The sequence below is a fragment of the Castanea sativa genome, chromosome 8 (genome assembly GCF_040712315.1).
Source record: "Castanea sativa cultivar Marrone di Chiusa Pesio chromosome 8, ASM4071231v1".
Taxonomy (NCBI): domain Eukaryota; kingdom Viridiplantae; phylum Streptophyta; class Magnoliopsida; order Fagales; family Fagaceae; genus Castanea; species Castanea sativa.
This window is the reverse complement of record NC_134020.1, coordinates 24,181,564-24,207,134: the sequence shown is the minus strand read 5'-3', so window position 1 is coordinate 24,207,134 and position 25,571 is coordinate 24,181,564. Positions and strand designations below refer to the sequence as shown.

General features: G+C 35.7%; 2 protein-coding genes across 2 annotated transcripts; both read left to right on the top strand.

The window, feature by feature from the left end:
* Positions 1-1,738: 1,738 nt before the first annotated feature.
* Positions 1,739-5,927, top strand: LOC142608276 (ankyrin repeat-containing protein At5g02620). The gene is made up of 4 exons (XM_075780021.1): positions 1,739-2,152; positions 2,579-3,000; positions 3,095-3,504; positions 4,872-5,927. Exons 2-4 carry the CDS (start codon positions 2,652-2,654, stop codon positions 5,751-5,753), a joined length of 1,641 nt encoding a protein of 546 aa, XP_075636136.1. The 5' UTR covers positions 1,739-2,152; positions 2,579-2,651; the 3' UTR covers positions 5,754-5,927.
* A 3,110-nt stretch (positions 5,928-9,037) lies between these two features.
* On the top strand, positions 9,038-24,841 carry LOC142607513 (E3 UFM1-protein ligase 1 homolog). Its single transcript, XM_075779046.1, has 20 exons — positions 9,038-9,284; positions 9,679-9,990; positions 10,089-10,355; positions 11,317-11,364; positions 11,824-11,889; positions 12,018-12,121; positions 13,723-13,816; positions 13,905-13,961; positions 15,216-15,657; positions 15,759-15,913; positions 16,156-16,221; positions 16,306-16,374; positions 16,490-16,582; positions 16,737-16,802; positions 21,368-21,414; positions 21,525-21,588; positions 22,096-22,173; positions 22,264-22,326; positions 24,024-24,116; positions 24,446-24,841. The coding sequence occupies exons 1-20, from the start codon at positions 9,111-9,113 to the stop codon at positions 24,545-24,547; spliced, it is 2,460 nt and encodes an 819-aa protein (XP_075635161.1). The 5' UTR covers positions 9,038-9,110; the 3' UTR covers positions 24,548-24,841.
* Positions 24,842-25,571: the final 730 nt, after the last annotated feature.

Here is a 25,571-nt window from a genome sequence, read left to right as displayed (position 1 = left end):
TAGTTTTTGCTAAAAATTAGTTTGATTTGATAGGATAAATTTATTTATAATTTCAAGTATATTTTTAATATTGAAACATGTCATTTTATTTGAAAAAATGGTAATAGTTATAGGGAAAATTAACAAAAAATAAAGTTTTACTGTATAGGACGGGGCTTCGCGGGTCTTCGTGGGGCCTTAAGGGGCGGGGATGGGGCAAGAAATTTTTCCCGTCATGCGGGGCGGGGCGGGGATGGAGCAAGAAAAATCTATACGGGGCGGAGGCGAAGATCCCATCCTTCGGCCCCGCCCCGCCCCATTGCCATCCCTAAATGCAGCTAATAAAGTTGTTGCTCCCTATTTAATGCGGCCAGGAAACTAGATATAGAGCATTCAATGCGGAGATCATAAACTATCTACCATCAAACCCGATATTTTCGCTCTCTTTGTCATATATCACCAGTCTGCCCTTTGCACTTCTCCATGCAACCACGTCTTCCTGTCCTTGGATCCTCGAGTCCTCGGCCCTCATCCTAAGTACAATCTCTTTCACTCCTTGATCTTCATCTTCGGTCCTTGAGCCCCCACAACTTTTATATCATATATATAACTCATTAAACAAAAGTAAATTCAATCTGTGTATTTCTAAAAATAATATAAATAAATATTATTCATAAAGATTTCTTTATTTTGTAAAAAAATTATTTCTAATTTGCATTTGGAAAATTAGAGATAGAGACACTATATTTTTATTTTTTTTTATTTTTCAAAGAAAAATAAAATAAAATTGTGGGTTTTGTGATTAAAATTTAGAGATCTTTACTGCAGTTATCATTTATTAAAAAATTATTTTAGTTGTTATTATTATTATTATATTTTTTTTATTGACTTGTATATATTTAGGCATGCAAAGTGATGTTTATTATTTAAATTATAAAATTAATTAAAATTTTCATGTTTCATAATTTTCAAAATATTATTATTATTTAACTGTGTAATCTCTAATTTATTTAATAAAAAATATTTATCTAATATGTTTGAAGAGTATTTATTGAAATTAAGTTGAATTAAAAAAAAAGTTGAATTAAAAGATATTTGATGCAAAGAATAAGTTGATGGAGTATTTATTTATTTTAATATATGTTTTGAGTTATGTAAAGAATAAGTCGATGCAATTATTTGTTTATTAATTTTATACGAGAAGATGATATACAGTAAATCATATGATAGATCCATTTCATATGAGAATGTTTGTGGACTTAATTTTTGTGCCACTATGACGATGTAAGTGAGTGTAAATGATGGAGAAAAAAATAGTAAACTTATATAAAATCAATTGTCTATGAAAATGATTGCTGCACAAAAGTTTTTTTTTTTTTAAGAAGATCGTGGCTCAAAGGTTGTAATTGTAGAAGAACTTATATGTATCATTGAAAAGTTTCTTTTTTGAATTTAAATTGATTAACACATTTAACTTGGGCTCCAGACAAAACTACACATAAAATAAGAAAGAAAAAAAATATATATATATATATCTCAGAATGAAGAGAGAGAGAGAGACAGAGACAGAGAGTCAACTAATAAACTGTTTTGGTCCAGCGAAAGAATGACACTTGCGACTTTGGAGATACAAGCGCGCGTGGTGCTGTTATTACCGTTGTTTCTCAAGGGCCACCACCTCTGGTTTTGGCTCTCTTTTGCCTTTTTTTTTTTTTTTTTTCCTTTATAATTTTTGATTTCGCACATTTTCATTTTCTCCAGCCAACGTTGTCATCATCACCACCTTTACAAAAGGCCCTTCCTCTTGAGTGGTTCGTGACTTCGTGTATAAGCTCTGGCCTTTGGGTTTTGATTAAGGCTCACATTAAAAAAAAAAGAAAAAAAAAAGTGGGTGCAATGCCCGGTTGCATACATGTGCATTTCATGTATCTTAAGCCTATAATAGCCCTATACTAATATTGTTGCTGTTATTCCTTTCTTGCACTTTCTTCATCCTCCAATATAAGAGGACCACTCTAAATGTTTTATCATTAATGGAAATCCTAAATATCCATTACAGGGTGTTATGTTGATCCCATGATGATTGTCCAGAATCTGCTCCTCTCAATTATATTGGGTTCATTGGTGTTAGATGGAGGAGACCAATTATAGAGCTCCTTTCTTCAAACCACAGGTAATAAAATGCTCATGTTCATTCTTTTATGGTTTCACCTCTCTTTCTTAGTTTGATCTTGTTGTAGATAGAGAAAAGGAAAACCGAAAACCAAAACTTTGTTCATTGTACTTAAGTGGGGTGGATTTTATTTATTTATTTTTTTTCATTTTTCAAAAGTGTGATTGGTTTGCTGGAGATTCATTAATCGTTTGACATAAATGGATAATGGGGTGGGTTCATGGGCAGAGCAACTTGCATTCATGTCAGAAAGATTAAAACCTGGATTATTTTGTGATCAGGACACTGATTTGGGATGGTTACCCCCAAAAAAAGAAAGAATTCCAGAAAAATTCAAATGGTTTTTTTTTCTTTGAGTTGCTTTGAGGAAATATTGGTTATTTTGGATTAAGAGTGTGATTTTTTATCTGGGTTTTTGCTGGGCAGATGAATAAGTTATGAAGTATTGATTGGAGCTAGCTGAGGAGAGGGATTTAAGGATTTTCAATCACTGAATCCAATGGAGACACCAGCTGAGCAGCCACAAGCAGGGCAGACAAGCCTGCCTCGGAAGAAGATGACAAAACAGTTGACTGGAAAACGTGACGATACGCCTTTGCATACTGCGGCAAGAGAAGGGAATCTTACTGCTGTAACAGAAATCTTTAGTGGCACCGGAGAGGCTGAATTGAAGGAATTGTTGGAAAAGCAAAATCAAGCTGGTGAGACAGCCCTTTATGTTGCAGCAGAATATGGTTATGTTGATTTGGTTAGGGAGATGATCAAGTATTATGATCTTGCTGATGCTGGCATTAAAGCAAGAAATGGCTTTGATGCATTGCACATTGCTGCAAAACAAGGGGACTTGGGTATGTAGTCACTTAAAAGAATTCTCTGTCTGCTTTCTCTTTGTGGATTTTGTTTTTCAGGAGGGAATTTGAGTTCTATTTTGCCTTGTTGCAGAGATATTGAAGGTCTTAATGGAGGTCCATCCAGAATTGTCTATGACCGTGGATGGATCAAACACCACGGCTTTGCACACTGCCGCAACACAGGGGCACATTGAGATAGTGAATTTTTTGTTGGAGGCAGGAAGTAGCCTGGCAACCATTGCTAGAAGCAATCAGAAGACTGCCTTGCATTCCGCAGCACGAAATGGGCATTTGGAGGTTGTGAAAGCACTTCTGGAAAAGGAGCCTGGGATTACCAAACGGACTGATAAGAAGGGGCAGACTGCACTACACATGGCAGTGAAGGGACAGAGTAGTGAGGTGGTGGGGGAGTTGATTAAGGCAGATCCTTTGTCGGTAAACATAGTTGATAATAAGGGCAACACCGCGTTGCATATAGCGACCAGGAAAGGTAGAGCTCAGGTAAATTTGCCTCTCCCTGCCTTGTTAGTTGTTATTTATCTATAATGATGAAAACTTCTTGCTGTTTCAATAATAAATTTCAGATTTGACCTTATGCTGATGGAGTTAATGCATCATAGCATTATAATATGACTTTTATTTTCTTTTTCTTTTTTTTCATGAATCATGGTACAGACATTTCATCAGGGGGCCTTCTTGTTGTGCATGGTTATTGAGACAAGCAACCCAAGGAAAATATAGTTTGGAATTCACCTATTATTTGTTTGATAGATGTTGCTACTTCCTGTGAAACGTGAGAGGTCACTTTTCTGGGTATATGCTGCCTAGAGAAAATTAGAAACTGAATACAAATTTGGGAATAGTCCATGGGAAAGTTATTTATTTGATGAGGGTGATGTACTTCCTGTTTAATTACTTTAATAGTTTTATAGATTTTAATGTTTTAAAGAAGTTGGTCTGGAAAGCGCTTCATTTGGATCCATCCCTTTTCATTTTACAAAAGTAATTTAATTGAAAGAAGGAAATGTTAAAAAAATAAAAACAACATAGAGAAACTTTTGTTTGAACTGCGTTACTTCAACATCCTCATCAATCATCATCTGAGACATAAGTTAAGGATACAGCTCATATATAGTTCACTTCCACTAGTAACTGTTCAGATCAAGTTCTTACAGTTGTCCTCTCATAGGTTTTCTCTAATGGAGTAAGTTTCTTCGATTGCGCATCTATATTTTTTAATTAAAAGATTTCGAAGCCTTCAGCTGGCTTCTCTGAAATGTCATAGATTGTAGTATTTATCTGTTTTAGTCTGGGATGAGAAACCTTTGTTTTTGTCACTCACAGCCCTCTGGTTCTTTAGTGTTGTAGTTTGTATAAATGCACATGCTTTTGAACATTATTTTTTCATTTGTTAAAGGCAGTTATGTTTTCATCTTTTATTGATCATAATTGTTCTCCTTTGATGCCAGTGCCACCATGGAGAATGATACTTCAGAACATGAATGGCGTTATAACTTTCTTTCTGGATTAATTTTTCAACTCTAGTTTTCCAAATAGCTTGGTCAAACAATGACTAATAACCAAATTTTCTAGCGGAGAAGTTACATTTTCAGAACACCCCCTGGTTCTGTCACCAAGCACAAGATAGTAGACTGACTGGCCACTTGCAATACTTCAAACAATTTTGCTATCCCACAAATGCACCTTTTTTCAGGGCTATGATTCATCTGCAACTATTTAAGTTTAACCACACCTTCATGATTGATCAAATGTATTTTTAATATTGCAGAAATTTCGCCGTCATACTTTTCTTAATAGAATCAGCTGAAAGGAAGAAGTTGACATAGTTTAAGTATCTATTTGTGCAGATTGTGAAGATGCTTCTCGAACACAATGAGACAGACACAAAAGCCGTTAACAGGACTGGCGAAACTGCCACTGACACTGCAGAGAAAACTGGCCAAGCTGATGTTGCAGCCCTTCTTCAGGATTATGGGGTTCAGAGCGCCAAAAACCTCAGGCCTCAAGCACCAAGCACTGCCCGTGAGTTGAAACAAACAGTAAGTGATATAAAGCATGAAGTCCATGACCAGCTAGATCAGACCCGGCAGACCAGAAAACGTGTTCGAGGCATTGCCCAACGTATCAACAAAATGCACACAGAAGGTCTCAACAATGCAATCAACTCCACAACTGTTGTAGCTGTCCTCATTGCCACAGTTGCATTTGCAGCCATCTTCACAGTCCCTGGACAATATGTTGACGACCCAGAAAACATTCCTCCTGGAGTCTCCCTCGGGGAAGCAAATATTGCACCTCAAGTGCCATTTATAATTTTCATCATCTTTGATTCCATTGCACTCTTTATTTCTCTGGCAGTTGTGGTGGTGCAGACCTCAGTGGTAGTCATAGAAAGCAAGGCAAAGAAGCAAATGATGGCAGTTATCAACAAGCTAATGTGGTTGGCTTGTGCACTTGTTTCAGTGGCATTCTTGGCTCTGTCATTTGTTGTGGTGGGTGAGAGTGAAAGGTGGCTGGCAATTGGAGTAACAATTATAGGAACAACCATAATGGCCACTACTTTGGGTACTATGTGTTATTGGGTCATTAGGCATCGGATTGAGGCCTCCAATATGAGGAACATTCGAAGAAGATCATCACTTGGCAGTGGATCAAGATCCTTGTCACTGTCTGTGATGTCAGACTCTGAGATCATCAACAGTGAGTACAAGAAAATGTATGCAATTTGAGACACTCCCTACGCCAGATAAGTTTTTAGCATTCGGCGTACGAGATCTCTATGCTTATATATAAGTTGACATCTAAAATGTATATTTCTTGAAGAGTTGATCATACTTTTTTCTCTTCAAAAAAGATTACTCATTACAATATCAGTTTAGTGAGATCTCTCTATGCTTCTATAATGTGTTCAATTAAATTGTAGTAGTTGAGTAAACTCTAAAATGTGGGCTTTAATTAATTGCCATGAAAAAATCTCACAGTTAAATCCAATCTCATACGTAGCTTATAGGCAAGGCAACAATAAATTGTTGCACCTAACTGGTAAATAAATTCAAGCTAGGGCAGCAATATTACGTTAAATGTACTACACGATAGATGTTGCTAAGGATGATCCCAAAATATGACAATTGACAACCTTTTTTTTTTTTGATAAGAAGACAACTGACAACTAAGATTTATGCTTTTTCCGCTTTTTGACCTTTCTTTTGGAATAGGGAGGAAATGTGAACAGATTCAATGTAGGAAAGGTCTAACTACATTAAATGCAGTTGTGATTTGCCATAGTTTCAGAATTACACTAAAATCATTCCCGCCGGCTTTGGAGCGGTGGTCACTCTATAAGTATAAATGCTTGTAGGGTGTAGGGAGCAAGGGCTGAGGGTTCAAGTCTTCAGGATGGAGTTTCATACACATATACAGTTACATTAGACTAAAGTAGAATTCTATCTTGTAAAAAAAAAAAAAAACACTAAAATCATGTCATGAACATGGTGGATTTGACACACATACCCTTAGGAGACGTCTCTCTCTCTCTTAATATGAGTGGATCCCACAAACGCGGATGTCGTTTTTTTTTTATGAATTAAATGTAAATGTCACGTCTTGTGAGAGAAATGTCTTATAAGTACTTTTTTATACGAGACCTAATAAAAACATTAGATAAAAGCAAAACACAATTCCCATTGTAGTTTTTATGTATAGTTATACTCAATCTTCTTAGATTATTGCTTTTTATTTATTCAAAGGTAAGATTTCTCAAGAAGACACATGATCCAATATCCAAATTATATGGATATTAAAACTACATCAAAATATTATTCAATCCAACCCCGAAGCTTGATTAATTCTTATTTTAGCTTATGGCAAGCTTAAATTCAGTTTTACTTCCTTATTTTCTTCCATTATTACCTGCTTTTAAGCGAACCCGAGAAGAAAAACACACACAAACACACACTGGTGATTTGAAGTGGAAAAAAAAGATATTGACACCGTTTATGAAAAAAAGGTAAAAGGAATTTTTTTTAAAAAAATTAAGGTACAATTCATTAGGTTGCATCTTAAATTTTCCAATTAGACTTTATAATCTAACCTTGATAGCTATAACTATGCACAAGAAAGTGTATTGCCAATAAGTCATTTAGATAAATAATGAGAAATATTTTATTAACAATATTTTCATAACAAATCTTAAGTAATAGGTTGTTATACGATGTTTCTTCTAAAAAAAAAAAATTGTTACTGGTAAGTGAAAAAGTAATTTTAGTGATAAATTAAAATTAGAACCAATAACAACTTTATACTTAGGATTTGTTGTGAAAATGTTATAGACTCTTATAAATAAACCATATGATTGAATATTTTAGAGTTTGTTGGTGCCCATTTTTGATATAAAAAAGAAAAAGAAAAAGAAAAAGAAAGCCCAACAATAGAAAAGCCTAATAACAAGTGAAAAAAGGGATATAATAAAAGATTAGTGAGTAACTACATAAACAAAGGGTTGAAAAGGCCTAAAGAAAAAAAGAGAAATAAGCCCGATAGGCCAGCCTGGCAAAAAGTAGCAACAGACAGACTCACGGGCTCAAGAAGAGGCAAAAGTGAGGCAAGCCCATGCCATCTCCCATAAAAGATAAACACGGGTAGAAAGAATGCGGGTGCAAATGAGACAAGGTCATACATCAGTGGCAAGAATGGCATGGGAAAGAAAGAAGACAAAATAGGAAGTAATAGGACAACCACATTTTAGCCAGAGCACCACCAACTTATATCCAACCAATGTAAGGGAGATGAACCCACGGTTAAGGGATTTGCAAAAGGTGTGGTTTGGTGGAGGGGGAAAATGGTATGTTTCTGGTATCCAACCAATGCCTCTTTTGAAAGGTGCTCTGATGGGAAGGCATCTTTTTCCAAAATAGGTAGTTAATGGTTGGGACCACTTGATGCATGCATAGAAATAGGTAAAGAGAAACTCAAAGTTTTGCTTGTCGGAATGAGAGCGAGATAGACCTACAGCAGAACTAAACAAACAAGGATTTGTCATGAAATAAGTAGTGGGAGAGAGAGAAAGTACTGAGCATGCCCAGGTGTAGTGGAGGTTGAGCGGCTAGCAAGCTGGTGGGAAACTCTGAAAGGGTGCTCACAGCAGACAAAAATGGTTGGTGAGCAATGAGAATGAAATAGAGAAATCTCATAGACTTAATCTAGTATAAATAGGAATAGTAGCCATGAATAGAAGGGGGATAGTGACTAAGAGAAAGAAACAGAGAGAGTTGAAAGAGAAATAACGGAGAAAAAAGAAAGAGAGAAGTGAAAGAAAAGAGAGTGAACACGGCAGAACAGCATGCATCAATAGATCATCTTTTCCTCCCTCTTACAGCAAACCCACTTTTTGAAATTCCAACAAGATAACAAGTAGCCATCAAACGCCATTTCCCAAAATGCATAATTTTGATGGTTTAGCCCAATAGAAAGGTTATCCAAGTTGGAGTTCAAGATCTCTTTGGTTCACTTCTTGCAGAAGAATTTGTTATTTTACATTTTGCCATATTATTTTGCATTCTGCTGGTTATGTTAATTTCTTCCCTGACTAACCTTCCTGATGTAACTAATCTTCCTGCTATAAGATATTTGCCCTTCAATATATAAAGCATGTACTAACATTTGCGGGCTAATATGCATACATTTGTTAACGCTTTTAGTCTTTATTTTGGATGCTGAGCTTGTGCAAAAACTGGCCCTTAGCAATGTCTTGCTAGAGTAGCGGGCTAGGCCCAACTCTCTAACCCACAGCAGAACAGGCCTCAGCCCAGAAGAACGGGCCTTAGCCCATCAACATAAAAAGCACCAACAGAGATCAAGAAAAAAAAATCTGGTAAAAGTTATTGGGATAGGCTAATTTTTCGAAGCCAAACCCAAAACATAACAACGAAGCCCATTAGATTTCTCTCACTCTCTTATCTTGGTCGAAACGTTCACACCGTTATATAAGGAAAAGCAATAATAATAATAATAATTAAATAAATCTCTCTCTCAAGTCTCTGTGTGATCGCGGGGTGAGAGTGATCATAGCAACAACAACAACAACAAAAATGGATGACGAATTGCTGGAATTGCAGAGACAGTTCGAGAGCGCACAGCAAGCGAAATCGAGCATTCGATTATCGGAGCGAAACGTCGTCGAATTGGTCCAAAAACTTCACGAGCTCCACATCATCGATTTCGATCTTCTCCACACCGTCTCTGGCAAAGAATACATCACTCCTGTACCTCTCTCTCTCTCTCTCTCAATTTTCGCTTACGTTCTGTTTGTTTCTCGGGAAAATTACAGAAATGAAAATAAAACAACTCGTTTGTTTGTTTTATGATATACATATATACATATGGCTCTATGCAACAGAGGAAAACCTATAATCAATTAATTTTAGGCTGTGCAACCGGTTCATTTAATAGCTGTAGTCTGATAATGGATACGGACTGATTCGATATTTGATTGTTATTATTTAGTTTCTTACATATTCTCAGTTACCAAACAGAGCATTAGGGTTTGAAACTTTGAATTCCTCTCTGATAATGTATGAGTATGAGGGTTGTTAATATTTATGTCCATGTGATTTCTTTTGTTGAAATTTGATGATAGTATGTTATGGTATCAATTAGGAGCAACTGAGGCATGAAATGGTGGTGGAGATCAAGAAATTAGGGCGTGTTTCTCTGATTGATCTTGCGGACACTACAGGTGTTGATTTGTATTACGTTGAGAGTCAAGCTCAACATGTTGTTTCTGATGATCCGGGGCTTATGTTATTTCAAGGAGAGATAATATCACAATCTTACTGGGACTCTATGGCTGAAGAAATCAACGATAGGCTTCAAGAATGTAGTCAAATTGCTTTGGCAGAGATTGCCACACAGTTAAATGTTGGTTCGGAAATGGTCACCTCTGTGTTGGAGCCGCGCCTTGGGACTTTGGTAAACTTGTTTTTGCTAAATTTCATGTGATTTTAGAATGTGTAAAGAAAGAAAGAAAAAATTAATTATGTTGGATTGAACATGTATTTGGATTTTAGGTGAAAGGTAGGCTTGAAGGTGGGCAATTGTATACGCCTGCATATGTTGCTCGTGTTAGCGCCATGGTTCGTGGCTCTGCAAGGGGTATTACAGTCCCAACTAATTTGTCTGCGTTGTGGAGCTCACTACAACAACAACTGCATGAAATGGATGGAGCCAGTGGTGTGGCCATTGACGGTTCATTTTTCCAATCCCTATTTAATGGGATTGTGAAGGAAGGCGAGGTTTTGGGATCACTACGTGCAGGAGTTCATTGGACACCTAATGTACGTAAGATAATCTAGACATTTTATCTGGAAAAATTTGTTTAGATTTTTCTTTTGGGAATGCTGAGTTTTGATAGCTGTTAAAACTATTTCTGGTAGACTATTTGAGGTTTCTTATTCAATTTGGGCCTCCAAAATCCTCCCATGTTACCTAAATTAGAGGAGGAGAGGGGGGGGGGGGGGGAGTAGCAGTTATCAACTGTTTTCTTACAAAGTCACGTAAATAAATAAATAAATATATATATATATATATTTTTTATTTACTATTTTTCTGTGGATTAGCAGTAAATATCTCTTAAAATAAACTAGGAGAATTAATGGAGAATAGGGTATACAATGACTTCTCCTAGATGTTACAATCTGAGAAAGAATTAAATGGACACTGCTTACAACATTTGTCCAATAATACAAGGATCTAAGAACTAAGTACTATCAAATTCTGGTTATGCTCAAAACCATTATAGAAATATGAATTCTGCCATTGTGTGCATTTGCTATTGGAGTGTAACTAGAAGTATCTCTTTGTTCAAACTGCATTTCAAATTCCCATTAATCTTCCATATATTATTCTTAATTCTTATCTACGTGACTAGGGACTACGCCACATGAAGCGAAGTCACTATTTCGAATATTCTCTCTATTTGAGATGGGGAAAAAAATAATCCCCCCCCCCCCCCCCCCAAAAAAAAAAAATTGATATTACTAGCGACTGGTAGTCATGATGCTGATTTAAAGTTTACCCCCTTATGTATATGCAAGTAAATTTATGCTTATTATTTTGATTGCTCTCTCTCTCTCCCCTTGAGGGATAGAGATAGAGACTTTTCAAAGAGAAGTGGGGGTGACATGTATGTGGTGTCCTTAAAGCTCCCCCCTTTCTCTTTCAATAATCAAAGCCCTTTTTAGCTGTTGTAAAAATATAAACAGTTGTGGTTTCACATTATGTAGACTTGTGCAACAGGTCTTTGCCATTGCTCAAAAGGAGTGTGTAGATTCTTTCTTTTCACAGGTATGGAGTCCTCTTCTTTCACCTATCCATAATTTACTACTTCAGATATTTAATGTATTGTGTGTCCCTAATGCGATTTGTATATCAAAATGCATGTTCAAATCCTCTCTTTTTTTTCTTATTTCAAGTCTCATAATTTTTCATAAATCTTTTCCCTTGTTGCAACCTAAATTGTGACCAGATCGATTTTAACCCCCTTACATGTTCAATCTATGTTGTATTAGAGTGATCACTAACTTAAGCTGAGCACAAATTCAATGTCACAATATCATGTGATTTGTGAAATTCTATGTTCATATAGATTACTAATTACTTCAAAGCTAGGTTCCACTTTCTTAAGTGACTGAATTCCATCTGGGTTTGGAACATTTTATATTCATTTAAGCTTTGTTTCATTTTTCAGAGAATTTCTGAAAATGTTTCAATTTTCTATTCTTTGTTTCTCCCTTATCTCTGCAGAATTCTTTTATCAGCTATGAAAATCTGAATAAACTTGGAATTTCCCAGCCCGTTCAGTTCTTGCAGGTATTTTGTGGATTTCATTCCAATTCTATGTTTGCGGAGGTCATAGGATTTCTGTGAAGTAAATATTTTGCTTTTTATTCTTCTCTGGTTTTTATCTAATCAAACCATGGCTATGCACTCCAATTTAGTCCAGATATCCTGAAGGTGTGCCTTTAGTCTCTGTGTTTGTTCACCCCTCAATGATTGAGATGCTGGATGCTGCTACTGAGGATGCTCTTGAGCGTGGTAGTTGGTAAGGGCATGACTTAGATGTTAACTTTCAACCCTTATTCTTTTCCTCCCTGTTTCCATTGTTAGCTTTTTAATTAGGGCTGTAAATAAATCAAGCTATTTATGAATAGCTTGCACTCCGCTAAAAAAAACTAGTTTATGTTCATTAATTTAGCAAATGAGCCAAGCTCAAGCCTATGTTTAGGCTCGACTATTAAACAAGCCAAACTCAAACATAATAATGTGTTCGTGAACAAGCTCGTGAGTATGATGCTTGATTTAAGTAGATGTAATATTAGATGCTTTTATGCATACGTGTAAAAATATGTTTATATAGACGTAAGATTGGATTGTGTAACTTTGTTAATAAGTTCAAAAGATAGTAAATTATCAACAACAAATACACACTATTCCTTTTTGTAATTTATGACTATTTTTTTAACATTTAATTTATTGACAACTTAAATAGTCCATTTATTGTAAAAGATATATATATATATATATATATATATATATATATATATATATATATAATTTTTAACAAGACGGTTGAAAAATCTAATTTTCATTAGTTCATAATCAAAATCATATTATCTAATTATCTCAAATAATGTAATTTCATTTATGATTTAGTCATTAATTATTTGGATAGATTTGTGAAGGGTTAAAAATTTTTAGCCAGTGTGTTTATTATATATAAAAAAAAAAGAATAAGTTAACCAAGTAGCTCCTTGTGAACAAGCTTGATCTTGTTCAACAAGAAAATGAACCAAGCTTAAACATGTAATTGTTTATGTAGCACGGAATACGGACATGATACGTAGTAAAGTGACATGACATTTCTTGAAAAACTAGGATACGATACGTCGAGGATACGACAATTAATTAATTAATCATTATTTATTTTTAGGTATATGTATTTTATATTTCAAATAAGTTATGTTTATTTTGGATTTCAAAAGTATGTAACAACAATAAAAAGTTTGGCCATATATCTAAAATTAATTTAAAGATAATAAAATATTGTCTAAAGTACAAACAAAAGAGTTCAAATAATCTAGACACCCATAAAAAGAGTTTAAATAAGCAACATTTAACATCAAAATAGAACTGTTTGCGTACTTGACACGCTTGTGTCCGTGTCGGATACGTGTTTGACACCAGTATGTTGGAAATTTTTCCATGTTTGTGCTACCCAGGTAATTGTAATCTAGTATTGTGATGAGCTTGAGCTCGACTCTTATTCAAAATAAAATTAAATAAAAATATTTAACTTTTATTGCTCGGATTGACTCGGCTCGTTTACAGTTCTAATTTTAAGCAATTAGTAAATTTATTCAAACACTAACACGTACAACACTCTTATTGGCCAAGGATGCTAGCATATATCACTGCATTTGGCAGCATGGTGTTCCAAGCTATCACTTATTTATTCATCAAAGATGAGATTTTTCTTAGTTTGTTTATTTATTTCTGGAATTAAATAAGTTACATGAACTTGTTAGATAAACTCAGTGAGACACTTCCTTGTAAATATATTTTGAGACACTTTCCAATTGAGTTTATTATGTTAAGACAATATTTGCTTCTTTCTTGACTGGTATGATTGATGGACCAATACAGGATTGATTCTCTTTCTGTATTACCTGCATCATTTGGACCCCAGGACGCTTTTAAAATTATGTCCCTCTGCCCATCTGTTCAACTGGCTCTCAAGGTGACTTTCTGATAGCAGCATGAAAGCTTATTGATTTCACATTTGCTTTAATGACTCATACAACCATCTGTTTCTTGTTTCCTGGCAGTCTAATAAAGCACTCATTTTTGGGGAGTCTTATGTATTTAGCAATGGCTTTGTCAAGGTATGGCCCTTGAAATATAGTCACTGAGTTGTTATGTTATGAACCTCATTTCAATTATATATGTGTATTAATGCTTTTGAAAAAGTTTAGCAGTGTGTAAACAGCAAAGATGGCTAGTTGGTTCAGTAGCTTCAGTTAACATAGCATTCTAGATGAATGATATTGTTATCTCAGCTGCTATCATTTGTAATAAAACAAGAAATAAGAAGCCAAGAAATTTTTTCAGTATTCTGCATCCCTGTTGTAAGAGCTACGGATTAGGCAGCCCAAGCCCACTTAGAATAGTAGTGCCTTGTACTTCAACCCAAGCCCAAACAATAGAGTGTTTGTTTGTAGAGGTGGGAAGACATTTACAGTATAGCTGTGTGCTAAGTTTAAGGTTATGAAAGTGGTGCCCCAATAAGGAAGAATGAATCAAGTAGTAGATGAAAAAAATTTCTCCTCGGTCACTTATGAGGAAGGGTTCTTAAATAAGATTGACTCTGGTTTTTATTAAGCAATACACTGTTCACTTTTCTGCTTCTTACTTTCTCTTTCTAAAAATTCCTCCCCCTTCCGTTGTAGAACTTCATTCCTCTTATATATCCTCCTTCTTGACATCCTAGCCCTCCACTTGTACGCCCATAGCTCTTCCCTGGATACTTGTCACATCAGGGCTCTGCTGAAGGTGGTAAAAGGGGTTGCTAGTTGTGAAAACACTATTAAAGGATCATTTTCTCATTAATGCAGCTGATAAGATTGTTACAAAGCATTCAATGCGGGGGTGGAGGGTATACCCTTTCAAGAAGCTTCCTCCCACCGCACGGATCCTCTCCTACAACTCCATTCCTCCCAATCGGGCGCTCATAAGATGCTATGTCTTTTCTCCATTCTCTTCTCGGGTTGACCAGCTCCTTAGGTCATACGCACTTTTATAAATGAGTTAGTGCATGGTGCCCCGTCTCTTTCTCTTCTCGGTTCTCGGACACCCTACACCTGTTTTGTTGTAAACTTATATGTTAGCTGAGATTTTGGCATGAAAAAGATGATCCAATTTCTTGCCTCATCATCTGTATTCTCAAATAAAACCCTGTAGCTCAATCCATTTGATTGATAAATAACTTCAAACAGATTTCTTCTCTTTTTGTGCTTTTAAATTTTGAAAGACAAGAACCTAGGATATTTGGTAATTGTTGAAGAATGTTTATATTTATTGATATTAGTTTTTCTCTCATGAAATTCTGATATTTGCAATTTTGTCTCTTTGTTGTTTAGGTTGTGTATGATCAAATGGAGAAAGAGTTGGAACACTTTAGTGTTTCAGGGTCTTCTGGTATTATACCGTCTGATGATTCACAATTTGTCAACGCAGCTAAAGCTGGACATGATTCAAACAGGTCAATTGAGTCATTTGACGCTGGTAGTGAGAGTGGTAATAGTAAACAGGCTGTTGAGAAAGGACCAAAAAAGAGAAAGGGAAAATCTGCTGGGAATGCGGGTGCACCTGAAAGTGTTTCTGATAACCAGGAGTATGTCCCAACAAAATCCAAGAAAAACCAGAGGAAAGGCAAGGATACGTCTTCCTTACAAGTTTCAGACTCAAAAACAGGTGCTAAGAAAGAATCAGTTAGAGCAAAAGAGGACAATCTCAGCATTCCTTCTGAAGAATGGGTTATGCAGAAGATTCTGATGCTAGTTCCTGATTTTGAAGAACAAGGTCTGTTGATTCTGACTTTAGTTCTGTTAATTCAAATTATTGAGATAATTTGGCATCCATTTCATTCTAATTTTGACAGATGCAACTTTCTAACTTGGTAGGTGTAGATGATCCCAAAACAATCCTTAGACCTTTAGCAAACCATTTGAGACCTATGCTAATCAATTCATTGAAGGCCAGAAGGAAGGCAGTATTTACAGAAAATGCAGATAGAATAAAACGCTTGCTTGATAATTTACAAAGGAAACTTGATGAGGTTAGTGCAATTATAATTTATGTATAAGTACATTCTGTGTCTGCTTTCTAGTTTTTTTCTTTTTTTTTTTTTGGGTGGGTACGGGTTGCGTATTTAGAAATAGAGCTACTTTTTAAGTTTTATCTTTTATTTTTTACATAACCTCTTGGATATGTAAGATGTGTTTAACATGTTATATAAACTTGGGAATTCTGAATACTTCCCAATGCCAACTGTCTTATTATATTTATTTTTTCTGGCAGTCTTTCTTAAACTTGCAGCTGTATGAAAGGGCTTTAGATTTGTTTGAAGATGATCAATCAACTTCAGTAAGTTTCCTTAATGATGAAGATTTTTAAGATGTTACCTTTGGTGATGAAATTGGTATGAGAGGACTAAACTATAATTCGCAGGTTATTTTGCACCGGCATTTATTAAGAACAGCTGCTGCTTCCATTTTGGATACACTCTTACATAACTTGGTAGCACTTGTCGATTGTTTTACTGTTGGTTTATAGTTTTCCTTTGTTATGGTCTAGTAGGCCACAATAAATGAATTTGACAGTTGATTTAATATGATGATTTTTTACAACGTAGGATATCCACAACAAATTGAAGAATGGAATCGAAGTTGAGGAAGCCCAGAATTCCGAATCTGTTTCACTAAGTCCTGGAGAAAGAACTGCAATTGTATGAGTAATCCACTATCGGATGAATAGTGCCTATAATGAATAATCAGTATTTTAAGTTATTTTATAACGTGGATCTTTGTTCAAGTTCTTCATTCAGGAAGAATACCTATATGGTTGCCAAATTTTTAATATACTCCTTTTTGCTTTTGTAGGCAAAGAGTTTTCTAGGATCTCTGTCGAATAAGGCTCTTGCAGTAGTTGATGCTTTGGAAGGAAAGGTCTGTTCTTGTTTTTCAGAATATATTTTTTTCATTCTTGGAATTTATTATCATACAAATAAAGGTTTTGGTACTCATTAATAAAAAAAAAGTTTCGTATTTATTTTGAATTTAATTTTACTTTAGACAGTTACATTCCCTTTCTCAACATGTATTTTTTTTTCAACCATAAATCTTTTTGGTCCCTTGTATGCGTGTGTGTGTATATATATCAAAACAAGTGTATCAAGTTATGTTTTCATTTCTTCAAAATTTTCTGGTGTTATAAATTTTTTGCCCCTTCTATGTTCATTTATGTCACTAGGTAGGCATCAGACTATTTCAATTTTTATTGTTTTACATCTTTTGTGGTTGTTCCTTATTCTTCTTGTGTACTTCATGAGCAAAAGCTCCTCATAAGTTTGTAAAAAGAACCAAGTTCTTGTTGACGGTGCCACTAAGAGCTCCCCTCTCCCAAGGAGGCCCGGCTACCTCAGATTAGCCAGATATTTTGTTCTTTTCTGCTATTTCGATCAGCTATGGGTGGTTCCCGTAGTTTTTTCATTGAAGCCAATTTTTTTCAATTGGTAATAGAAGAAGGGGGATGTTATTTTTCGTTGCGGATTTTTGAGCGGGGAAATTTTTTTATGAAATCAGTTTTTATGGGTAAGAGCGCTGCACAATGGCTGATGAAGAATATTGAACACGTTGTCATTGGGATTGATTCCAAGCAGTTCTTCACATTCAAGGATGGTGATGTTGCTTACACTCTCCAACAAAGTGCCAACTCTTTTGGCCATTTTTTATTACTAACTGAACTTAAAGTTGGTGGTTTTCGAAGGTCAATCCTTATCCCTGAAGGCAGAGCAAAAAATGGTTGCAGGACTTTAAGACTTGAATTAAGAAAGGTGCTGGATCCGAACCAAGATGCTGTTAGTAATTCAGGTTCCTCAAAATTTGTTGCTCAGCCACACAGGTGCAATTCAGAGATTCAAATCTCTAGATCTTTTGCTGAAACGGTGCAAGGCCGTCACATACAAGTTAAGGATAGAAAGCATCCAGAGCAATTGAGTATTTCAAACAAGGGGAAGACATGGTTAGGGGAGGAGAGGATGGTGGTGCCAGATTTAGAATAGGCAAAGGTGGCGGTGAGTGGTGTTTCGATGGACAAGCCATGCCCGATAGCAGCAGGTGGAGGATTAGTGAAATCTCGGAGCGTTAATGTTGATATTAGTTTAGGAGAGACATTGCCTGTGGGAAATAAAGAAAGATCTCCATTAGGGAAATAAAGAAAGATCTCCATTAAGGTTCAATTGAATTCAAAAGAATCTGATTATGGTATTGGGAGTCATTTTAGGAATGCTTGTTGGACAGGTAAGGGTTTGACTATGGAGGTGGGAGAGAATGGAAAGGGGAGGATTTCATGGGATTTTAACAAAGGTGGACCTAAGTGTTTCAAATGGGTTCCACGAGTGAGTCAGAAAATAAATAATATAAGCCCAATGTGGGATTAGGCCCAAAATCCACAGTGACCTAGCCCTTGCGCTTTATTCAGATGCCTAACCCGTTGGTCCCTGGCCCGACCCAGCCCTATTTGGGCATTACCCAGCCATCCAATCCATGCTTCTCGGGCCTGAGTACTTATGAAGTGGGTGAGAACTCTTCCAAGGGCGGCCACCGGAAGGGGATAAGGCTTTAGGTCCAGATGGCTTCTCAATGGCCTTTTTCCATCATTGTTGGAGAGTTGTGGAAAGAGATGTCCTAGCAGTCTTTGAAGAGTTCTTTCAACACTGTAAGTTTGAAAAATCTCTCAATGCTACTTTTATCGCCTTAATCCCTAAGAAGAATGATGCCTCTAATATTCAAGATTTCAGACCTATTAGCTTGGTGGGGAGTATTTATAAGATTTTGGCTAAGGTTCTAGCAAATCGGTTGAAAGTGGTGTTAGATCAGTTGATATCTGAATCACAGAATAGTTTTGTGGGAGACAGACAAATCCTGGATTCTGTTCTTATAGCCAATGAGTGTGTTGATAGTTGGGTGAAGAGTAAAATTCCGGAGGTGATTTGTAAGCTTGATATTGAGAAAGCATATGACCATGTGAATTGGGAAGCTCTGTTATATTTGTTGAAGAGAATGGGATTTGGAGAGAAATGGTGTAGATGGATTCGTACCTGTATCTCCACAGTTCAATTTTTTGTGTTGGTTAATGGGTCTCCATCTGATTTTTTTGGTAGTTCAAGGGGTTTGAAACAAGGAGATCCACTGTCTCCCATGTTATTTTTGGTTATGATGGAGGTGTTTAGTAGGATGCTGAAGAGAATGGAGGGGGCAAGATTACTTCATGGTTTTAGGGCTAATGGTAGGAGGGGTGGAAGGGAATGTGTTTTACACCTACTGTTTGCGAATGATACTATTCTTTTTTGTGACACAGATGTGGAGCAACTCCTTCATGTTTGTTTGTTACTACTTTGTTTTCAGGCCGTGACAGGCTTGAAGGTTAATGTGTTTTAAGAGTGAAATGGTTCCTATAGGGGAGGTACATAATGTGCATGCTTTGGCAGAGGTTTTGGGCTGTAGGGTTGGGCCTTTGCCAATGACTTATCTTGGTATGCCGTTAGGGGCGTCTCATAAGTCTCCCTCTATTTGGAATCCTATTTTGGAAAATATTGAAAGGAAGTTAGCCGGGTGGAAGAAGTTGTATTTGTCGAAAGGTAGTAGACTGACTTTGCTTAAGAGTACGTTATCTAGCCTCCCTACTTATTTTTTATCTCTTTTCACCATTTCGATTCATGTGGCTAACAAAATTGAGAAGTTGCAAAGGGATTTCTTGTGGAGTGATTCCAAGACACATTTGTTGGGATGAGACAAGGTGTGTATGCCTATTGCCAATGGTGGTTTAGGAATTAGGAAATTGACCACCTTCAATAAAGCCTTACTAGGAAATGGCTTTGGCGTCTCGGGGTTGAGGAGACTCGGTTTTAAAGGAGGGTTGTAACTTCTAATTTTGGGGAAGAATTTGGGGGGGGGGGGGGGTTGGACTTCCAAGCTAGGAAGAGATGTTCACGGGTGTGGCTTGTGGAGAAGTATCCAGAAGGGTTGGGAAGCTTTTAGCAAAAACATCCAATTTAAGATTAGGGGTGGGGAGTAGAGTGAAATTTTGGATAGATCGGTGGTGTGGGTATCTTCCTCTTCGTTTGGCTTTTCCGGTCTTATACAATATTGCTACTAATAGAGAGACCTCTATTGACTCTTCTCTGATAAGGCAAGGAGTGGGGGATAGGAGAGATTGGAATGTTCATTTTAATCAGGGTCCTAATGATTGGGAGGCAAAGTTGGTGGATGATTCTTTTCAGTTCTTGGCAGCCAATTTACCTTCAACAGATGATGGTAACCGTATGAGATGGAAGTTGACGAAGAATGATAATTTGAATATCCGCTCGTTTTATCATAAGTTGCGTGGTTCTTCTTCCATTTTTTTTCCATGGAAAGGTATTTTGAAGGTTAAGGCACCCCAGTGTGTCTCTTTCTTTGTTTGGACAGTCGCATAGGATAGGATTCTCACAGGTGATAATTTGCGAGGTAGGGGTTTTTATTTTGTTGATTGGTGCGTCATGTGTCGTTGTTGTGGGAGAGTGGATCATTTGTTGCTACATTGTGGGAAGGCTCATCGTTTATGGAGTTTTGTCTTTAACACTTTTGGGGTTTCGTGGGTTCTTTCAAGATCGGTTACAAATTTCCTTTTTGGTTGGTGGAATTGGTTGGGGAAGCATTCATCTAACATTTGGAATTTAGCTCCGTGGTGTTTGATGTGGTGCATTTGGAGGGAACGCAACTGGCGGACTTTTGAGGACTTAGATAGATCCGATGACCAATTCTTGCTCTTTTTTCTAGTTCCCTTTTTGATTGGTCTAGGGCTTAGGGACACACATCTAGTGACTCTCTTGCTTTGTTCCTTAGCTCTCTTTTTCTTTGTATTTAGTTTTTTTTTTCCCCCCCTCTGTTTTTGCTTCTCTCTATTTTTTTGTAATCTTCAATATGCTTTGTGCTTCTTTGCATAAAGTAGTTTTTTGAATATACATCTTTCTTACTTATCAAAAATATATATATATATATATTATGTATAATTAAAAAGGTTATGAAAAAGCATGTTGCTTTTTTTAAATAATTTTTTCCTTTTCTACCAGAGTAAAGTAACTTGCACTGCCTAGTCATAGTATGTATATTGTGAAGTAGACTACTTGACTTTGTGCTCTTCTTTGTTTGTGTTTTTACCCCTAAACTCTTCTTTGTATTTTTTGCCAAGAACCTTATAGCTCAATTGGGACCTCTAGGTGTTTCCAGCAGAGAGGTTTAGGGTTCAAATCCCCCCCTCCCCATTGTAACTATCATATTCTTCTTTGTACTTCAAAGAATGAAATACTTGAAAATTTAGAGAGGTTTTGTTTTTAGAGGAACTCTGGTTTGTTTGATTGCAATTCCTCAACAGTTGATAATTTTGAAATGTTCTTCATTTGTGTATTACTTTGTTTATTTGTTATGAATATACAGCAATGACTTTAAGATTTGAATATTTGATGTGACAGCGGGTAGAAACATTCATGGATGCGTTTAGAGAGATAGTGGAAGAGAGGTAATTATTTTTTTCTTATATTAGTGTGATTATGGTTTCCATTTGAGCTATATGAAGTATGTATGTTGACATGAAATTTACCATTTTCATTTTGAGCTTCATTGTTCCAGTGGGTTACTCTTGAAGAAGCTTGACAAGAAATTGGAGAGAACACTTCTGCATTCATATCGCAAGGTGATCCTCCTTTCAGTTTTATAAGTAAATGTCAAAATCATTTTGTTAATAAATGGGTTGGTTTGCAATCTAATCAATATCATCTTGTATTCTCTCTGCCGCGTCAATCATGGTGTTCTTTTCCTGATTTGAAAGTTGATGACAATTGACCCAACAGTAAATTCACGACAACTTCAGCTTGCTCATGTTGTGAATATAAAAGACTAAAACTATGTTCATAACATTGAGAATATTAGGGACCAATCAGCTAAAGCATACCATGCACGTCCCCTCCCCCACCCCCCCACTCCCCCCCCCCCAAAAAAAAATTCTCGCATGTGTGTGACTTATCCTTTTGTTTATTTTTCCCTTAAAATCTGACAAATAATGTTTGAGACAGCAGCAAATTGTGTTAACTTTGTCCGGTTGGGCATTAATAAATTGGTAGGTATGAAGTTAGAATGGATCGATGGTCTCAAGATCTTATTTCTCATGTGCTTTTCATTTATTTATCATTGTCATGTTCAGGATTTGACATCTCAAGTTTCCGCTGAAACTGACCCAGTTTCTCTTCTGGCAAAAGTTGTCTCCTTACTGTATATACAGGTCAGTTAATTTATATTGATATGTTTTATTATACATGCTTGAAAAGTGTTCATTGTTCTTTGTTATAAGGTGATTTTTTTTTGCGAATAGGTTCACCATAAAGCTCTTCAAGCCCCAGGAAGGGCCATTTCAGTTGCTGTTTCTCGATTGAAGGTATATCTGTATTTATCCCAAGAGAATATGTTTTTCAAACAATGTGCTGCAAGATTTTGAGTGTATAATAACTAACCTTGTGGAGCCTTGAAGAGAAATAACATCAAGGCAGTGCAAATATGTTTTGAGAAGCTTAATCATTAATGATGGGATAACAAGTACTTACTTCTTGTCAGGGCTCCCTAGGATTTAGTGAAAGTGAGGGAGACTTTCTCTTCATTCAGGTTTACTTCATGTATTATGACATGACTTTTATCCTTTCTTTTAAAGTAAAAGGAAGAAAAAGATGCACTGATAGAGTCACCATTAGTGGGCACCTTATCTGTTAATTCAGACATGAATGACCTCAATGGATGGCAGCCGGCTTACACATGGTATTTCTGGAGTGCGGGATGTCTATTGTAAGGCAATAGTAAAAAATTTTAGTGCTTGGTTTTGCTTATGATGGTTGAAATGAACTAATTCCTACATCCTGAAATAGCTGGAGTAAGGAGGGACTGCATATAGTTTGATGGCAAAGACAGATGCAAAATACTTATATTAAGATAACTATAAAATGTCCCATCAAAAAAGAAAAAAGAAGAAGTCAACAATGAATGTGATTAGCACTTTCAGTTCTAAATAATCTCCAATCTTGACATGTTATATACACCAAAACTGTAGATAATTTCATAAAATCTTCTCTTTTTTTTCTTTGTTGAGTTTTTTTTTTTTTTTTTTGGGAGCTAATCTATGGTTGTAAAAGGTGGTGATTAAAATACAGAAAATAATAGGCCTTTGATTCTTAAAGGTTGTGTGGATTCAGTTGGCATGCTTACTTCTGGTCTTTGGGTCTCAATACTCCAGCTTCCTGGATCAAACTTTGTAGCATTTACTTTGGATAGGGAATTCAGATACATTCAAAACAGAACTTGTTGGGTCAGTCAGCTTATTATTTGTTATACCTCTTGAGACATGTTCTTAGGGAAATGTTTTGTTTCATCTCATGGTCATATATTTATTGCCAATAATCCCAATGGTTTGGACCAAATGGTTCAATTGTCCCACATGAATTGTATCTACCTACCAAATGAAGAAGGAAGAGAAGGGAGGGTGGGTGGAGGGCGGACCAATGATTTAGTAGTCTACATTTTTGTTTGAGCTGAACATGTATGTGATGTTGGAACTTGGTTCAATTAACAACTGTGAGGAGTGGCCATCATGTAGGTGATATGGATTTGATCATTTTACTATTTGGATTTGGACTACTTATTTGGAATCTGTTGGATTCGGAGTCAGATTTGTATTCATGTAATTAGAATTAGAATTATTTTTTTCCTGATTGGTAAGTTACAAGTGCAACCAATGGGTCTTGAATCCTTGACCTTACACTCCACTAGAACTTATAAAGGGAGGAGGTGCCAGTTGAGCTAGAGCTCATTGGCAGATTTTTTTTTTGAGTACAATAGTTTCATTGGCAGAATTTGAATAACTTATAACATGTCAAAAATGAAAATCAGGTTAGAATTTGAATCCTGTAAGAACTGCATCGAACTTTGCCCCCTGACAGCCCAAGTTGGTTAAATGAACTGAACCTAACTGATGTCTAACTGATGGTTATAATACGATTGCCTTACTTGAAGTGTTTGGTGCTATTTATTCTATAAATGTCTTTCCCCCTACATTTTATGTTCCATAATTGTGTATCTATTTTTCAGGATAAACTAGATGATTCAGCATACAAGATCTTAACTGATTACCAAACTGCAACAGTGACACTTTTAGCACTAATATCTGCTGCAACTGGTGATGTGAGTAAATGTGCATTTCACTCATCAGATTCTTTATTTGGCATATATGTCATTTTTACAATCGGCCCATGATAGTTCAAGCTTGAGCAAAACTCTAAATATTCTTTTCGTCATGTTTTAAAATTTATCTCCTCTGTTAGGGCCTAAAGGGGTCACAATAAGTAAATTTTTTGCAAAATAAGTTGCTGACATGATAACTATGTTTATTTTATGAGAATATATGCACTTGTAACAATTTTCTTTTGGGAAACTTAGAAATCCTCACATTTATTTTAGGTTTTGATCTCAAATCAATCGTTTGTTTATTTTGTTGTGTCTGTGTTGGTTAGGAAGAAGACTGTTCATCTGATAGAATTTTAAGCAGGAGGGAGCTTTTGGAAAATCAAATGCCAGCACTGAAAGGCCTGGTCTTGAGCGCCTCACAATCTTGATTCTGGATGAGGACAAATTACTATAGGCCAAGTCAGTTGTTGAAAGAAGAAATAGTGAACTGTTTGATGCTCCACAATTTCTCTTTTAAATTTGAGGGGCAATAGTATTTTCAGCAAAACTAGAAATATTAATTCAATCATGATGTTTCATTTTTGTTTTTAGTTTGCATCTTTTATGTTGCCATATAATTATGGTCTGCCTGCTGGTCTATCGGTTAATTAGTACTATTTTCTTGCGGAATATAAGGATATCTTATAAAGTTTGTGGCAAAAGATTAGTGGTGATATCAGAAAGAAGGCATGGAACTACCAACATATATTTGTGTTGATTATATCATGGTGTTTGACAAAGGTCAAAGCTGCATGTAGGCTGACTCAATAACTTTGGGGGCTTAAGCAAAAATTTAAGTGGGGGTATTTTTTTATATTTAAATATTTACTAATTTTTTTATTTAAAATTTATTTTTTATTACATGATTCAATAAATTAGTATCACTATTATACAAATGAGTTGACATAATATACATCAAATTATTAATTGATGTGATAACTAATAATAATTGATAAAGTAAAAGCTTGTATATCATATATTATATAATAAAAGTTGGGTTTAGATGCTGTAATTGTGCCAAGTGGTTTTATCGTATTGTAGAAATTTTTTAGATTTTCAGATTTTAAAAGTATATATAATTGTTATTTTTCTGTAATTTCTAAGTTGATATATGATTGAGTTAAGGTGATTATTTTACACACTTCCACGAATTAAGTTTGAATCCAAGAGAAATTGAGTTGAACTAAAACTATTTAAGAATGCTAAAATCAGTTAATAAAAAAAATACCAAACTACTACATGCAAATATATATGCGTGTGTGTAATTTTTTGTTTCTTATCTTCTTCTTCTCTTATAATTTTTAAGTTGATAAAAATCTTAATTTAATTACAATTTAAATTCTTTTCTTCATCTATTACTTCTTAATTTGATCACAATCCAAAATCTTCATCTTCATCTTCATCAATCTTTTT

What these genes read in the sequence shown, in the direction of transcription:
- LOC142608276 (XM_075780021.1), top strand. Translation starts at nt 2,652, where the DNA reads ATGGAGACACCAGCTGAGCAGCCACAAGCAGGGCAGACAAGCCTGCCT. An exon ending in TGCAAAACAAGGGGACTTGG is followed by an intron (nt 3,001 to 3,094) that starts GTATGTAGTCAC and finishes GCCTTGTTGCAG; the next exon opens with AGATATTGAAGGTCTTAATG. An exon ending in CCAGGAAAGGTAGAGCTCAG is followed by an intron (nt 3,505 to 4,871) that starts GTAAATTTGCCT and finishes CTATTTGTGCAG; the next exon opens with ATTGTGAAGATGCTTCTCGA.
- LOC142607513 (XM_075779046.1), top strand. Translation starts at nt 9,111, where the DNA reads ATGGATGACGAATTGCTGGAATTGCAGAGACAGTTCGAGAGCGCACAG. An exon ending in GAGTTCATTGGACACCTAAT is followed by an intron (nt 10,356 to 11,316) that starts GTACGTAAGATA and finishes CTTGTGCAACAG; the next exon opens with GTCTTTGCCATTGCTCAAAA. An exon ending in ATACACTCTTACATAACTTG is followed by an intron (nt 16,375 to 16,489) that starts GTAGCACTTGTC and finishes TTTACAACGTAG; the next exon opens with GATATCCACAACAAATTGAA.